Source organism: Eubalaena glacialis, chromosome 20, assembly GCF_028564815.1.
Source record: "Eubalaena glacialis isolate mEubGla1 chromosome 20, mEubGla1.1.hap2.+ XY, whole genome shotgun sequence".
Taxonomy (NCBI): Eukaryota; Metazoa; Chordata; class Mammalia; order Artiodactyla; family Balaenidae; genus Eubalaena; species Eubalaena glacialis.
Genome location: NC_083735.1, coordinates 22,073,074 through 22,090,525, shown reverse-complemented (window position 1 = coordinate 22,090,525; position 17,452 = coordinate 22,073,074). Strand labels below are relative to the sequence as shown.

Genomic DNA, 17,452 nt, shown 5'->3' with positions numbered 1-17,452 from the left:
CAAGACAATAATTAAAAGATCAAACCCCAAATAAGCAGAGGCCTCTAAGAGCTGCTTTTGTACTTTGCCCACTCCTTTCTGACTGCCCTTATCCTGCATGGAAGTCAGGGAAGTCTTCCTGGAGAAGGCGATGCCTATGCCAAGGATGAACAGGAGTTCACCTGGTAATGCACAGCACCCGTCCAGCCCCTGGATGACACGGGCTGTGTCATGCCTGAGAAGCCACGATCACTGAGTATTACAGGTGCATCTGATGCTGGGGAAGGACGGTGAGAAATGGCTTCAAGAGGAAAATGGAGGCCGGATCAAAAAGAGCCTTGTATGCCCCCTGAGATACCTGAACTTGATCAGACAAGCTATAAAATGCCTTTGAAGAAGTCTAAGATAGGAAGCAACACAGTAAGACTTATGTTGTAGAACAACAGTTGTGGCATAATTGAAGGAAAGGGATTGAAGGGCAAACAAACAAACAAAAAAAACTGTTTACAGCCTGTTGAAGCAATTCAGGCAAGAAATGAAGACCTTTTCTAAGACAGAATCAGTAGGATATAGAGAAATGATTGGAATCCAAAAAAATTAAAAAGGTAGAATCAATTGGGCTTTGTGATTGGATTGGAGTGCTGAGTGACATGCTATGAAATTTAAAAATCTATTTAGCAACCGATAGAACGATTTTATCCAAAGTGAACCTTTGCTAAGACCTTTGTGTATGCTTCCAAAATTAAGAATTGATCTTTCAGAGAAACATACTATAATTAGCTCATTCCCAAATGACTGTTTTCTGAAGATGTGCAGGTAAGAAGGATGCATTTGCTAGTCTTTTGACAACTCTGGTGAGGTTCCAGTGAAGGCTGTGTTCTTTGCAGCTTATAAGAAAGTATAAAAACAGGGACTTCCCTGGTGGTCCAGTGGTTAAGGCTCCGTGCTTCCAGTGCAGGGGCTGTGGGTCTGATCCCTGGTCAGGGAACTAAGATCCCACATGCCGCGAGGCAAAGGCAAAAAAAAAAGTATAAAAGCAGCACAATCTTGGCAGTTGTAAGTTCCCAATTTTAGGAAATCTGCCCATCAGCCATCTCTGGTGCCTACTCTGAACTGCATTCCTTGCCGTGGCCCTGTTTTCCCCAGGATGGATCATGCAGCTGCCCAGCTGGAGAAGCAGCACGTGCACGATGTGTATGAGAGCACCGCTCCTTACTTCAGCGACTTGCAGAGCAAAGCCTGGCCTCGTGTCCGCCAGTTCCTTCAGGACCAGAAGCCTGGCAGCCTCATCGCTGACATAGGTAACTCGGGGCGGTGCCACGTAATCTGAAATATATTCCATCATGCCTTTCCTTTTCAGATTCATTTTCATTTCTGTTCTAACCAGAAGTCTGAAATTGTGTCCTTGGCATGTCAGCACCTGGAATATTCACTTTATAGCAGAAATTCATACAGTCAAGCTAGAAAGTAGGAAAGCCCCTCAAATCTACATATAGACAGTGGCAATTTTTTCAGAGCCTTCGTGCACATCCTCCCACAAAAATCAACCTGACGTTGCTTGAATAAATCAGGATTGAAATGGCCGCTTGTGAAATTGACCATTTTAAATTCAGAGTTGACTTCCCTGGTGGCACAGTGGTTAAGAATCCGCCTGCCAGTGCAAGGGACACGGGTTCGAGCCCTGGTCCGGGAAGATCCCACATGCCGCGGAGCAACTAAGCCCGTGCGCCACAACTACTGAGCCTGCGTGCTAGAGCCCGCAAGCCACAACTACTGAGCCCACGTGCCACAAGTACTGAAGCCCGCGCACCTAGAGCCCGTGCTCTGCAACAAGAGAAGCCACCGCAATGAGAAGCCCACGCACCGCAATGAAGAGTAGGCCCCCTCGCCCCAACTAGAGAAAGCCCTGACACAGCAGCGAAGACCCAACACAGCCAAAAAATTAATTAATTAATTTAAAAAATACTTTAAAAAACACTGAATGATTTAAAAAAATAATAAACTTAGAGACATTCACATTCGTGAATACAGTGTTTTGGTGGCTCACGCTGAGTAGCTCTCATGCCTTCTACAGAAGAGCCAGAATTGTGAGATTATAGAAGAGGTCCTATAACCTCTTATGAATCTCATGGATCCTTTCCCTTAACTATTCCTCAGGGGTCTTATTATTAGAGCATATCTTTAATTAGATCATATCTTCATAATCAAGCAAATAATGATTTGCTTGGAGGACTTTGGCTCAGTATCTTTTGGAATCTAGAAGTGGTAAATCACAGCCCAGGAGATCTAAGATTAAGTTTTAAGACATGGTAGGATTCCTATTTGAAGCATGCCCACTTAAAACTGCTTTCTAGCAATTACATGCATACGGCACCGTAAGAATCGTAAGTCTACAGTTACAAGTTCCGTCTAATTTGACATTCACTCTAAATTTTGGTAAGAGAAACAGATGTGCCCAGGGCTTTTGGCTTGTTAAAGATGGTGCGAGCAGTGTAGAATTTGGGGAAGGGGTACATGTCACGTAGAAGTGGAGAGTCTTTAAAAACATCTGTATCATGTCAACTTAAAAAAAAAAAATCTGGTTTCATAAAATGCAGTGAGTTTGGAACTCTTACCACTCATAATATAAGCAAAGTACCAGAATCTTAAATCAATTGCGAGGAAAAGGTTTGGGGACAACAGAATATATATGCTACTTTCTCATACCTTACACCAAAAATTCCAAACGGAGCAAAGATTTAAGTATAAGAAAATGAATTCATTAAAGGACTAGATGATGACTATATAATTTTAAAAAATATTCTCAAAAGCAAAAGGCCTCTCAATGTATGACACAAAAAAAGGGAGAAGTCATAAAATAAAATACAGTTGACAGTTGATTGTCATTATCCACAATAGTTAGGTTCTATAAAGTTTCCGTGAACCCTGAATTAGTGTATACTGAGTTATTGGTCAGACTTCATTTGCTAAGTTATTCTCTAATTACCATTCCTTCTCTGAGTCAATAAAAATTTAGAGCTCCTACTAAGTGGCAGGCACCAGGCCTGCACAATAAAACATATTGCCTCATCTCTGACTTCAAAAGATGTACATAAAAGGAGAAATAAATAGGCTGTATTCTTCCTTTTCCCATAGGAAAAGAGAATTCTCTTTCAGATAAGGTCTTAGCAAAAAACTCTTAATTTATAAAATGTAGTTCTTTCTGCAAACTTCAGAGGGAACATTCAGATTAATTATTTCTAGCAAATACTTGCCCACCATGGGCCAAAACATCTTGTTGAATTGAGGCAATTATCTGTCTTCTTCCTTAGTTGTAGTGAGGTGCAGAATACAAAACAGAGGGGAACGGAAGCATGCAGACACTTGCTATTGTATCTCTGCAGTACCACAGAAGGTTATCATTTAATGAGATTTTGTAAAGGAGCATGACTGTTGTGTACAGGAGCTGCAGTATCAAAAATGTTCTGATTTACTTCTTGCATGTTTAAGATAATGGGGTGACTAGGCTTGGCAGTATTCTTGCTTTCCTCATTAGGATAAAATCTCCCCTCTCTAGCACCTCGGTGTCTGCACTTAGAAAATGGATAATTGCATCATATTCAGGAGTTCCATTACTATCCTTAAAAATGAATGCCATTAGAAATGAATACAGGGGACTTCCCTGGCAGTCCAGTGGTTAGGACTCGGTGCTTTCACTGCCGTGGCCCCGGGTTCAATCCCTGGTCGGGGAACTAAGATCCCACAAGCCTCGCGGCATGGCCGCAAATAAAAAAAAAAGAGAGAAACAAATACAGGATATCAAAGGTATCAGGAGCACTGGAAATGTTTCAGGAGATGATGAGATCTGAAAAGACCTCAGTTTCCTCATTGTTACCAGATGCTCTCTGAACATGTCCCTCTAGCTACAATGTTCTATGAACCTGTTTTTATTAGTATCTTTGAAGTAATTTTCCCTTTCATTTCTCTAAATGTATCCCCTGAGCCAGTTCAAAACAGCAAAAAATTTTACAAGATTATTTTTCTTAAAATATGAGCATCGTCTTTGAAATGTTCGGGATTTCAATTTTAAAATACTTTGTGAATTATATTTTCCCCATGATTGCCCTCAAATATTGGATCCTTTTTTGCAAAAGCATTCTTAGGAACAGTGGCTATGAGATCTAAAATATTTCCAAGACCTCAATCATTTACATTGAAATAATGAAGCTGGAAATCTTATTTTTTATTCACAAGCTCTCCACTGTCTCAGCTGGCATCAATGAATCTTAATTATGCTTTTAGTGTCTCATAATTTTGAATAGCACCTATTAAGGAGGAGTTATCAAAGAGTGTTGCCATGTATTTCAAAAGCAGCAAACTAATCATCTTTGAATAGTGGTAGATATTTTTCAGGCAAAAAAATTTAGAGCTAATGCCAGCAGGTAGGGATATCAACTCTAATGACATCTTTAAATATTTCTGAAAAAAGAAATAGATGATATGTCTGTGCTAGAATAAAATACTAGGTACTAGATCACAGAAGGCTTTGTTTCAAGATGATTATTCCTTTATGTTACTACCTTCTTCACCATAATATCTGTGAGATCTGATTGATCTAAATCTTTGGGCTGTGTAAATCTTGAATTACTTGATTCTCTGCCACCGGAAAGTGAATGTCAAAAATGGTCTATTTAAGGGACTTCCCTGGTGGTCCGGTGGTTAAGACTCCGAGCTCCCAATGCAGGGTGCCCGGGTTCGATCCCTGGTCAGGGAACTAGATCCTGCATGCCTCAACTAAAGATCCCGCCTGCCACAACTAAGACCTGGTGCAGCCAAATAAACAAATAAATATTTTTTTAAAAAATGGTCTATTTAAGAAAAAATAGTTCTTTGTCAGAGTTGTATTCAGAGTTAATAGAGATCATTTAAAACCTAGCACTGAAAACAGATTGGATAAAAAGATGCTGAAATCCTTTTTTCATTCAAATTCAAATTTTAAATTTTTGAAAGGCCTGTTTTATTGTGTAAGTTATTTTATCTATACCCATTGAAAAGTTGTTGACAGTAGTCTGTTTTACATAGCCAGCAAGTGATGAAGGTTCGGCAAGATAACACAAGAATAAATGCCCAGAACATGTAGACCTAAACATAATGAAATATGTGTGTGAAGGTAACTTTTGTAAAGAGACTGGACCCTGTCACTAGGATACTAGGGAACTATTATTTGCTGCTGGAGGCCAGCTGACATTTCTTGATTGTGCTATCCTGTTAAGAAAGCCCTATGGACATGACCTCATTAAATATTCAATAAATAATATTTCTTTTTCCCATTTTCGTTTCCTCTTAATCTCCTATATAAAAACATGTACGTGCTCTCTGAAGGCTTTTCTCTTGTTTTTTTGTGTACCTTCAATCCATGTTGTGTTCTGTCTTGGTTAGTTAATACAGGCAGACCTCATTTTATTGCACTTCCCACATACTGTATTGTGTTTTGTACCAACTAAAGGTTTGTGGCAACCCTGCACTGAGCCAGTCTATTGGTGCTGTTTTTCCAACACCATTTGCTCACTTCGTGTCTCTGTGTCACATTTTGGTAATTCTCACAGTATTTCAAACCCTCCACCAGCAAAAACATTATGACTTGCTGAAGGCTCAGATGATGGTTAACGTTTTTTAGCAATACACTGTTTTAAAATTAAGGTATGTACATTGTTTTTGTAGACATAATGCCGTTGGACACTGAACAGACCACAGTATAGTGTAAACGTAACTTTTAAATGCACTGAGAAGCCAAAAGAGTCATGTGACTCGCTTCATTGTGACATTCGCTTTATCGTAATGGTCTGGAATGGAACCCGCAGCATCTCCGAGGTTTGCCTGTATCAAGTTATTTCTATTCCCTGTGATAAGACAAAGTAACCGACAATGTTCCACTTTCCATTAAGGATAGCGTGTAACACAGGTTTTTCTCTTGCAGGTTGTGGAACTGGAAAGTATCTTAAAGTGAACAGCCAGGTACATACCCTGGGCTGTGACTACTGTGCGCCATTGGTAGAGATTGCCCGGCGTAGAGGATGTGAAGTCATGGTATGTGACAACCTTAATCTCCCCTTTAGGGATCAGGGCTTCGACGCCATCATCTCCATAGGAGGTAAGGCAGCCCCGTCACACATTCACTCTTCACCATGAGAATAACGTTACCTGGTTGAGGCTGCTCTCACAACTCAACGTCCATTCTTTGTAGAAAGATCTATGTAATTCATTTTATCTAATTTTTAAAAATATTGCAACTGAACTATTTAAGTTCAAATGTACTTATGGTGGTACATACGATTGTTTTAATTAGTTCAACCCTCAAACTGTTGTTTTCTTCTTTTTGATGACTCATTCCAATTTCTTTCACTTACGAGTAAGAAAGTATTGGAGGAATTGTACTCATTGAAAATAGTACTTTGTTCTATTGAAATGAAGCCAGATTCTTTCAACGTGAAGTAGATCTTTAGAAGTCATATTACCGTTTTCAGGCCACAGGTGTGCCCTTTATTAGCAGAATATTGTAGGACTAAGGCACTGAATGTCACTGGAAGGATGTGTCACCAACCTGCCACTCACTGTACAAAAGTCGCCGGGGAAGATGGTCCCACCTGGTCCCAGACTGCATTGTTTTTATAGCGCCACTCTGCTCTCTTACTGCCAGAGATTGTTCATAAATCTAGGGAATACATTACTCATATTCTCCCAACAAGTGTGCCCATAAAATATACATGCCCAAAATGAAAAGAAACAGCAAAAATCCATGCTTGAAATATACACAGGTAAGGGTCATTTTACTCAATACATATACTCCTGAAACTTAGTGTGTTAGTCATATTTAAGTATGCTGGGGAATCATGTTATTTAAGGAAACCTCGTGGCAAATCCTTTCCCAAAGCGAAAAATCTTTTGCAGGGCAAATTATTTCCTCCAACACACTTTAAAAAAAATTAATGTATTTGAATATAACAAGCTTTATCAAAGCAAGGTGAATCTATATAAAACTGACTGCTAGATAAACATATGGAAAAAGACTGTTTGCTCCGTCCTGGAATAGATGAGAAATCGGTATTTCCACCATTAGCTGGGGACTGTATCTTTGCATAGTGAGGGGATGCCGGCTTGGATGCCATAACCTTGGAACTAGTTAGGACTGGCAGGAGGTGGCTGCCATGGAAACCTGCTCTTTGACAGCCCTACTTCTTTGCGTTTGAAACTGTTAAGTCCATTTGGTTTTAAGCATTAAGAGAAGGGATTCTTGTTGAACCAAGCAACACTATACAATGCTCTGAATCTTTAGTAGGAGGAATTTTTGGTTTGGTCATGCCACCTAAAGAACCACAAATTGGAGAGAGGTCAGAGAAGTGTATTTTTTTGCTCTTCTATTGTTTACTTTAGTTGTAGAGTCTATACAGCTGGCTACCTACAAAGAGGCTGTGCTGTTGAACCACTGTTGCAGGCGTGGGGTTACTGACCAACTTTCTTACTTTGGGGAAATGCTCCATGTTGTACATGGTCAAGTCCTTCTTTTCTTTCAGTTTAAGTCTCCTGCCCACAGAGGAAATGGAGCACACCTGGTTGCCATCTTCCAATGAAAGATGCTTCCTTAGGTGGAAACCCAGCATGTGTTTTTATGAATTGTAACTATAAATTAACATGGTGCAGTCAATTTCCAATTAGATTTTACATTTAGAACTATATTATGAGAACTTTCAATAAACCGTCTCTCCTATGTCCATATATATTTACTTCCCTATTTAGAATTCTGTATGTTGGCATTTCTTGCTTAACATGAAGAAATATAGTTTTAAATATATAGTTTTCCATGTCACTTAATAATGAGACGGTAAGCATCACACCTAATTATACATTCCTTATATTTTACTCACAGATTACAAAAAGAAACAGTCTTTCTGCTTACTTTTAGAATAGTATGACATGTGTCTGTAGAGCTGATTCACTTTGTTATACAGCAGACACTAACACACCATTGTAAAGCAATCATACTCCAATAAAGATGTTAAAAAAAAAAAGAATAGTATGACCAAAATTTTATAAAAATTTGTTCATCTATTGAAATAGTGTCAACCAACTATTCGTGCCAGTGGTTCTCAACTTGCGGTTACACTGCCCCCCACCCTCAGGCGATGCCTGTCAATGTCTGGAGACATTTTTGGTTGTCACAACTGGGTATTTGTATGTGCTGCTGTCATCTAGTTGCTGCCTCCCCAGCTCCCACAAGAAAGAATCATTTAGCTTGTTTACAAACGCCAACAATGCTGAGGTTGAAAAATTCTGCTTCATGCTAAACCCACGGATTCTGAATGCTTCCAGTTAGATGAGACAAACACCCTTGAAAAATTAAATAACAATACATCATAAAATCCCAAGATGTAACAGGACTTTAAAGATGATCTTGTGTAATTTCTGATTCTGGAGTCCAGTCATTGAATTCTACCTACCCACTTGTTCAATTCAACACCCTATCCTACAGGATACATATACTGAGTACTACTTTTGCCTTTAAATTGTGATTATGATTTTTAAACAACAGGGGACATTTTTATCCTTTAAAATTCAACACAGTTTCCTGACATTGATAAAATTCATATAAATATATGTTTAGGTCCCAGTTGGGTTACATTTACAATATTTCTTAATAGAACATGTATGCATAGGCATGTATAATACATTTTATATGTAAAGAAAACTTCATTTGTAAATTTTTTCTTTTTCAAAAGCATTTGGCTTAAAAGTTACTTAGTATTATATGTTAAATATAAATATAAAATATAATATAAAAGATTCAGATATTTCCTGGGTGAAATTATGGTATTAAAATGGATTATCGCATAACAAATATTTCAGGAATGAAAAATATAAAGATGTTCTTCCTTAAAAACAAAACTTCTGGGGATTTCCCTGGTGATCCAGTGGCTAAGACTCCGTGCTCCCACTGCAGGGGCCCCGGGTTTGATCCCTGGTCAGGGAACTAGATCCCACATGCCGCAACTAAAGATCCTGCAGGCTGCAACTAAGACCCGGCACAGCCAAATACATAAATAAATATTTAAAAAAAAACAACTTCTGAAGCCAAGAATCCTGAAATGTTGAAGACCTATAAATCTGATAAAAAGAAATTACTGTATTAAAATAGTCCTGGTTTAATGGCGTTTTTTGTTTAATGGCCAAAACACAAGAATATAGTCGATTCTCATTATTCACTGTGGTTATGTTCTGTAATGTCCCATGAACACTGAATTAACAAATACTGAACCATTGCTCCCAGGGGAAATACAGGATTAGGTTCTTGTGAGCCTCTGGTCACAATACTTTTGTCAACTAATCAACATGTCATCTTGTTTTATGTGCGTTTCTGTTTAAAGATGACTTATTTAATTTTGAACTCGTGCCAGCAGCACTGTAACACCCAAAAGGAGCTCATCTAACTCACAAATTTTCTCCGTAAGACACAGCGCAGCCTTACGGCTTACGAACCCTAGACAGCACTTCCACCCGGTGCTGGGGCAGGGCTGTGAGGGATCATCAACAGAGAGACCACCAACAAAACACCAAAATGCGAAAACACACGGCACGAAACAGACTGTGAAAAGGACACTCGTTGACAGCACCAGAGCTGAGACAGGAAGGCAGAGCATCTCCTCGCTGGACTCCAGCTGGGAACGTGTGCCTTGGGAGGCTCAACTTTCTGGCCGTTCTACGCATGTCAAGGAATGACCACGAAAACGCTGAGCGTACTGAGTTCTGAAGTCACAAGACAATTTTAGCAAGTAGGCCAATTTGCAGATACAGAATCCACAGATGACGAGGATCACCTGCATTTAGAAAACACACCCATGGAAGTTCCAGAGTGAATGAGGTGCAAGTTATGGGGGACATTAACGGCCAGGAGTAGTCACAGATGTGAACATTAGTACTGTCCTAAGTCTTACTCAGTCCTGACTTCTCTGCCCCCTTTTAGCTCATTGACCATGACACTACTTGGAGAAGTGTAAGCTTTCAAACTGACCATTATAAAGGGCCCTTTCTTTGGGGATGGGGATTGGGGAGAACAGCCTGACACCTAGTGAAGTAAAGTAATTGGTCAAAGATCACAAAGCTGGTCACTGGTAGATCTAGGACAAAATACACTGGTGTCCTGTTTTTTAAATGCATTTGAACCTAATACCTCTTGGACTGCTGCATGGTACAGTAAGAGAAACCAGGGTTTGTGCACTGCTGATAGGAAAGCAAACCTGATTGGGAACAATACAAAGTGTGCCTCTTGTATAATCTTCCTTTGACACCTTTAGCCATATAATCATCTGATTTTAGGCATTTACTATCTCCCTGTGGCAGGTAAACTAAAGAGATTTATTTGCCTGAAACCATTTCTAACCTCTAGATTATGCTGAGGTTACAGGAGCTGTTTCATCTTCTCTGTTCCCTCACTACTCATATCTGAGCAGTAGTGTCCAGACTTTCCTGAGAGCTAATTTCCTACCTGAGATAAGTGATAGGCATATGTGTGGAAAAATAATTCGATGTTTTCTCTTGACACAGTGTGATTAAACTCTAGAAGCTAACAGACTAGTGCTTTCTATATACTGTTTGATAAAAATATGCCTAATAACCCACCTAAGACTAGATACAGGCAGTCCTGCTTGACTCGCACTTTAACTTTGCAAAGACCACAAGTAAAATGATGACCTATAAGCTGCTTTTTCTTAAGTGTACACAACAATTTCATATTATATTAACATTATTAAAAACTATAAGCAATCATTATTACATGTCAAAATTGCATCATACTAAGTGACGTCAGTCAAAGACAAATATGTGATATCACTTATGTGTAGAATTTTTTTAAAAAATGATACAAATGAACTTATTTACAAAACAGAAACAGACTCACAGATTTAGAGAACAAACTTCTGGTTACCGGGGCGGGGAAGGGTGGGGAGAAGGAATAGTTAGGGAGTTCGGGATCGACATGTACACACTGCTATGTTTTAAGATAGATGACCAGCAAGGACCTATTGTACAGCACAGGGAACTCTGCTCAATATTCTGTAATAAATAACCTAGATGGGAAAAGAATTTGAAAAAGAATAGATACATGTATATGTATAATCACTTTGCTGTACACCTGAAACGAACACAATATTGTTGATCAACTATACTCCAATATAAAATTTAAAAAAAGAAAGCATACCTCTTTCTTTATCATTCTTCAACCCAGAAAACAGTTGTGATATAATTCTAATAAAAATCTTTATTTAGGAAAAAAAATGCATCATTTTTATATGGAAAATACTAGCCTATAAATGTGTAGGTTTACGTGTGTATATACACACTGAGATCTAGTTTCTTCTTTTTCAGTCATACATCATTTTTCCACAAAACAAAGACGAATCAGAGCAATAAAAGAAATGGCCAGGGTCTTAGTTCCTGGAGGCCAGCTGATGATTTATGTTTGGGCCATGGAACAAAAGAACCGGCACTTTGAGAAGCAAGACGTGCTTGTTCCATGGAACAAAGCCTTGTGTTCCCAGCCCCTCTCGGAATCCAGCCAGCCTGGGAGAAAGAAGCAGTGTGGGCATCCAGAAAGAAGCCATCCCTACCACCCTCCCTGCTCTGCGTGCCGCTGTCCCGTTTGTTTCAAGGGGCGCTGTGATTCGCGGCGGTCCCATAGCATGGATTGTGACTCTGCTCTGGCTGGCACCTGCTGTGCAAATATTTCCAAGGAAGGCGAGGAAGAAAATGGATTCTATAACACGCTGGGGAAGTCTTTTCGTTCCTGGTTTTCCTCTAGATCTTTGGATGAATCAACTCTGAGGAAGCAAATTGAAAAAATGAGACCCTTGAAAAACACAGAAAGTTGGGCCAATAGCACGATATCCACCCAGCCTTCAAGACACTCAAGTTTCGACTTAGATCATCCAGAGCCATTTTCAACAGGAGAGCAAAATTTAGATGAGGAAGTGTTTGTGGAGACTTCTCAAAAACACCTGGAATGGCTGAGAGCACCCGCTACACACAAACACCTAAATGGAGACCATCCAAGAGGCGTGAGGAGAAATGGAGATGGGAATTTTCTGGGTAGCACCAATACCAAGGAGAATTGTATGGATGCAGGTAACTTAGAAGAGGGTACCCCTTCTGCTAGTAAAATATGGAGGAGGATTTCTGCAGCTGATGCCAAAGATTCTAACCCAGGTGACACCATTTCTGTCGAAGAACAACAGTCCGACATTTTGGATTCTGGTGCCTTTATGCGCTATTACCACGTGTTTCGAGAAGGCGAGCTCTATGGCCTGCTGAAGGAGAGTGTGTCGGAGCTCCATATTCTGAGCTCTGGGAATGATCATGGCAACTGGTGTATCGTTGCAGAGAAGAAGGAAAGTTGTGATTGACCGGATCATTTCAGACATCTCCTCCAAAAGATGAACCCCATTCTTCTCACTGGGTTTGTGATACGGTTCCATGAATGGGCATCCAATTTCGTCATTTGGTCTGTATTTAATCCATTTATATTTTGGTCTATAGAGACTATGAATTCATCATCTTTTTAGTCTATAGACAAGCACAGTGCTTGGCATCTGAAGCATCTGACAAAGAGTATTTGTGGTTAAATGTTAATATAAGAGATCTGAAGAAGCAATATAACATGAACTTCAGTACAGCTGAATTACTATAACAATACATGTATACTGTTTTTCAGTATTATATAGTGATTTGAAAAGATTCTGCTTTTAAGTATACCTTTTAAAAACATCATTTGTATATAGGAAGGGGGTAATTCCTACTTCTCTGGTTATAATTTAGATCTGTGTGCAAGATAATAGGTAAACTTGTACCACTGCACAAATGTAAATTGAACCATGTGATAAATTATTTCATTGCCAAGGCCTTGCTTCTATTTAAAGTCTTCAGAAAGGTGAGAGACGGTGGAGAGACAAGAAGGGTTCTGAGAACTTTTCTAGATGATAAGCGAACTTGCTTCAAGATAAGTAAATAATAAGGTTTTTGATGTTGCTCAGAAGGCTTTAAAGGCACTGTCAGCATGTAGAGAGTGGAGTATGTGGGCACCGGGAAGTTGTTGCAAGTTACCCAGGTGGTATTCTTCCAACCTTATTAGAAGCAGGAATATCCAGTTACGGCAAGACCAAGATTGACTAATGAGTTTTCATCTGGAATGATGCTTTACTTATGCATTGAAGGGATACTTAGGAAATGAGAATCTGGTTGAAACAGTGCTTTTTATTGGTTCTCAAAACAAATAGATCATTAAGGTACAAGATATTTGGACTTGGTGGAGGACTGATTGTTGGATCTTTAAAAATAATATCTGGGCATTTATCTTATTGAAAGGGACTACATTTTAATAGTTATATTAGGGATTTAGGTAGAATCAAGTCCTATTCATTAAAGGTTCAATTTCTGCCACTTTATAGACAAACGAATAGCCGGGCACTGTCTGGTCACCACATCTGTTTATATTTAACCATGGGTCTGTTTAAATCCATGTCGTGGATTCTGAGACACACATATAATTAGGAGAAGCAAAAGTAAGTTGACCCAAGAATACAGTTTCAGGCAGTTCCTTAATGAGGAGAGAATCAACACTTGACAAAAGGCTTTTTACTGTATGGACCACTGTAAACCCAGAGGAAACCCAATTCTTGTTTTGTTTTCCACTGAAATTACTAAAATAGTATAAGATTTCATTTGTGTTAGGCTTATTTTTCCCTTCGGTAATTGTGCTCTAACTTAAAATAATGATGCTACTTTCAAAGAAATTTAAAGGATTTAAAAAAAAATTTTATTTTATTTATTTTCGGCTGCATTGGATCTTCGTTGCTGCACATGGGCTTTCTCTAGTTGCGGCGAGCAGGGGCTACTCTTCATTGTGGTGCGCGGGCTTCTCATCGTGGTGGCTTCTCTTGTTGCGGAGCACCGGCTGTAGGCTTGTGGGCTTCAGTAGTTGTAGCACACGGGCTCAGTAGTTGTGGCTCGCAGGCTCTAGAGTGCAGGCTCAGTAGTTGTGGCGCACGGGCTTAGTTGCTCCGCGGCATGTGGGATCTTCCCGGACCAGGGCTCGAACCCATGTCCCCTACATTGGCAGGCAGATTCTTAACCACTGCGCCACCAGGGAAGTCCTAAAGGATTATTTTTAATGTGCATCTGAAAAGTACTGGTGTTTATTACTCTCTCTTGGCTTCGAAATAAGATTGCATCATCACCTTTTCGTTTGATGAGGTTGTCAGGTGGAAATGAGATCTATGATTTATATTGTTCGGCACACAGTTTGCATTAGAGGGACGATGAAAAGAGACATAAAAGTGGAATATGAATTAAAATTTAATTTAATGTCTTCCATTTCTTAAATGAGGACATTAAGTCATGAGTGTTAGTGGGTTTTTTTGGTGGAAAGAAATGTTCTCAGAGTCAGAGACATTCTTACAATTAAGGCTTGATGACCTTTTTATTATAAGTAGATTTTTCCTCTCCTTGAAGCCTGTTGTCACATGTATCTTTAATCCCAGCCTTGTGCTAGAAATCTGTCTCAAGTCAGGGCTTTCTGGTGGTAGCCCACCACTTACATGGAACTCAAGTTTATTAGATGGCACCAGAAAAGCTTTGAGCAAACCTATATGAGCAATTTCCTACACACACACACACACACACATACACACCCCACTTTGTATAAAATGACTCTCTAGAATAGTTCTTGAGAGAGGAATATTTTCACATAATTTTGGCAGGGCTGTAAATTAAAAAAACACTAATAATAGCAATCTTTCGCCCTTCATCTGCCGAGCACAAGAATTCTATTCATCCAGACATTATTTCGTATGCAAATATTTGACTTTGTGGTTGATAATATCTCTTTGTTATTCATGTGCAAAGCACTCTTAAATCTAACTTCTGCCTTTGGAGATATATACATACATATATATGTATAAATCTCCATGGATATATATGGATATGGTATATCCATATACTTCATATATACATGATATATATGCCCTTGAAGACCCAACCTAATGTAAATATCTTGATCATTTAAAATAAATTTTGTTCATATTAGGACTGTCCTTAAAAGGAAATACAAATAAGTGAGTTTAAACATACACAGGCTATTTGTGAGTATTCAGTCGGCCTTAACTTGCTCTATTATAGATTTTGCTAATCTATCTGAAGTACATACTTTGAAAACTTAAGACTCCGTTATTAATACTGGATCAAAGAGTGTCTTTCCTGTTCATTCCCCTTTACTTGTTGGCATCACTGCAGAGTCCCACTATCTGAAGTGGAGGGGAGCATGTGCGGGGGATTCTTGGAAGGGCCTTAAAAACCTCTGCTGGCTTATTGATGCCTCACTGGCCTACTTGAGGAATTCCACAAACAGCTAAACGATTTGGGGGAAAGTGCGTTAACATGGACAAAGGATGCAACCAGGCGAGTGGCCCATTCAAACTATTATTTTTAAAATTGTCACCAAAGTGATTAAATGACACCAGCAAGTCACGGTAACTAACAAACCATCTAACACGTCTTGGATTATCAATTTCGTTTGTTCTTCCCTTCTCACCACACATCCCTATACAAGATGGTGTGTGATTTCTGTTTTTAGTTTGCCTTTCTGTGTCCTTCCAAATTCTAGATGTCAGTACTTACTCTGGGTTTTAACTGACCATCAACTGAATGGGCAAAAATTGGCAGTAATCCAGAGAGAAAATAATCCAAATTTAAATCAGCTAGGAATGTTAATGTACTTGTATATTAATGGCCATCAAAAGAATAAGCACTGGTGGATTTTTTAAAAATAAAAGTAAATGGGTTTGGATGAGGATAGAGGGTCTAACCCAATAGTTGTTGATCTCGGTAGGGGAGGATATTCCTTAAAAATGAGTTGTGAGCACTCAGTTTGGGAGGGAGGGGGGAATGGGGTATAACCACTGGCCAGGCAGCTGCAGTCTGGGAAGAACAAATTAGGGCAAGCCTGAGCATGTCTCTCCTATTGTGTAGGAAATATGAAATAATAACAGCAGCTAACTTCTTAAATATCTAACATGTATTATTTTATCTGTAATCCTCACCATTGCTAAGTATACTTATTGCTCCCACTTTGCAGATTAGGAAAACTGGGTCAGAAAGAAATCAATTGCCCAATGCCACATCCATCTAGTAAAGGGCAGGGCTGAGTTTCAAACCAGGCAGTCTGCCTCCCAGCCTGTGTTCTTACCCACAACACTGTATACCCCCAGTCATGGTGCAAGGCAGATTATGAGAACATTTCAAGGGAAGTGTGATTATCCCCTTTCCAAATAAGCTTTAGTAAGGTTAAGCAAAGATTTCACAGTTAGACAGTAATTGGACAGGAATCCCTTATATATTTTTCCCTATCTTTTATATTAACTTTTTTCATTTGTAATTCTCTTTCCATTTGATTTTAATTAAAAAAAAATAGTCACAAAATGCTCTGTGATCACTTTTATCCAACTCTTCGATCCTCTAAAAATTGGTATTATTGTTTTCCCATTTTATAGGTGAGAAAATAGAGGGCTATTCAGATATTTCATTCCTTCCATTTGTTCACTGAACCCTGTTATGTGCCAAATACATAGGATAATAAGGCAAAGAATATCAGGTGTATCGAGGATACACAGAATATTAGAATTAACTGAGCAGAAAGTGCCAAACTAGAGCAGTTTTCATATTCCTTGTGCACCTACTACCGCATTCTATCCGTTTGCTTGAGAAAAGCAATTTACAAAAACCCCTCTTAGAGAATCTCAATGCACATGAGCATATTTAAGGCCTCCCCTAAAGTAAATTGGGATTTGATTTAACTGAGCTTGCCCTCAACATGGTAACATCCTCTAGCACAAGCATTCTGTGGAATACATTTCAGAAAAGAACGCACCCAACAGAGTAAAATGCAGACTTTTTAGGATGGCCTGCACATCCCCCCCTTCATAAATTCTCTCAAGTATTTTTCAGCCTCATCTCTTGCAATTGCAAACACTTTTTTCTGTTTTGCAATCTGCTGTTTTAAACAACACTTTCTTTAGGATTTACATAATGACAAGTAATTATCACATCCCCTGGATATAAACTTGAATTTTAAATGCCAATTGTGATCCTTCTCCAAAGAAAAATGCATGAAACAGACTTCATTCTGTCAATTCAAAGGGCATCTGAGATAAGTGTCATCACACACCCATCCAACAGATGGGAAAACCATGGAAGTGGAAGGGAATTACAGAAGCATCAGCAGACCTCAAACCAGAACACTCAACTCCCCTCATCCCAATCTTAACTCAAATGTATGCTTATTGGTTTGATATTATAGACTCCATATCTGCAACCTCGAATATCTACAAAACTGGAGTGGGAATATTTTAAAAGAACTCTTACCAACCAAGGATTGAAATGATAATGCAAATAGAAA

At 39.1% G+C, this 17,452-nt stretch overlaps 1 protein-coding gene across 1 annotated transcript; it reads left to right on the top strand.

Moving 5' to 3' along the window:
- The first annotated feature begins 1,126 nt into the window (after positions 1-1,126).
- TRMT9B (tRNA methyltransferase 9B (putative)) lies at positions 1,127-12,407 on the top strand. The gene is made up of 3 exons (XM_061177479.1): positions 1,127-1,280; positions 5,936-6,109; positions 11,374-12,407. The coding sequence occupies exons 1-3, from the start codon at positions 1,127-1,129 to the stop codon at positions 12,405-12,407; spliced, it is 1,362 nt and encodes a 453-aa protein (XP_061033462.1).
- The last annotated feature ends 5,045 nt before the right edge of the window (positions 12,408-17,452 follow it).

Coding starts and splice junctions, on each gene's coding strand:
- TRMT9B (XM_061177479.1), top strand. CDS start 1,127: ATGGATCATGCAGCTGCCCAGCTGGAGAAGCAGCACGTGCACGATGTG. Junction 1,281..5,935: donor CAGCCTCATCGCTGACATAG/GTAACTCGGGGC, acceptor TTTCTCTTGCAG/GTTGTGGAACTGGAAAGTAT. Junction 6,110..11,373: donor CGCCATCATCTCCATAGGAG/GTAAGGCAGCCC, acceptor CTTCTTTTTCAG/TCATACATCATTTTTCCACA.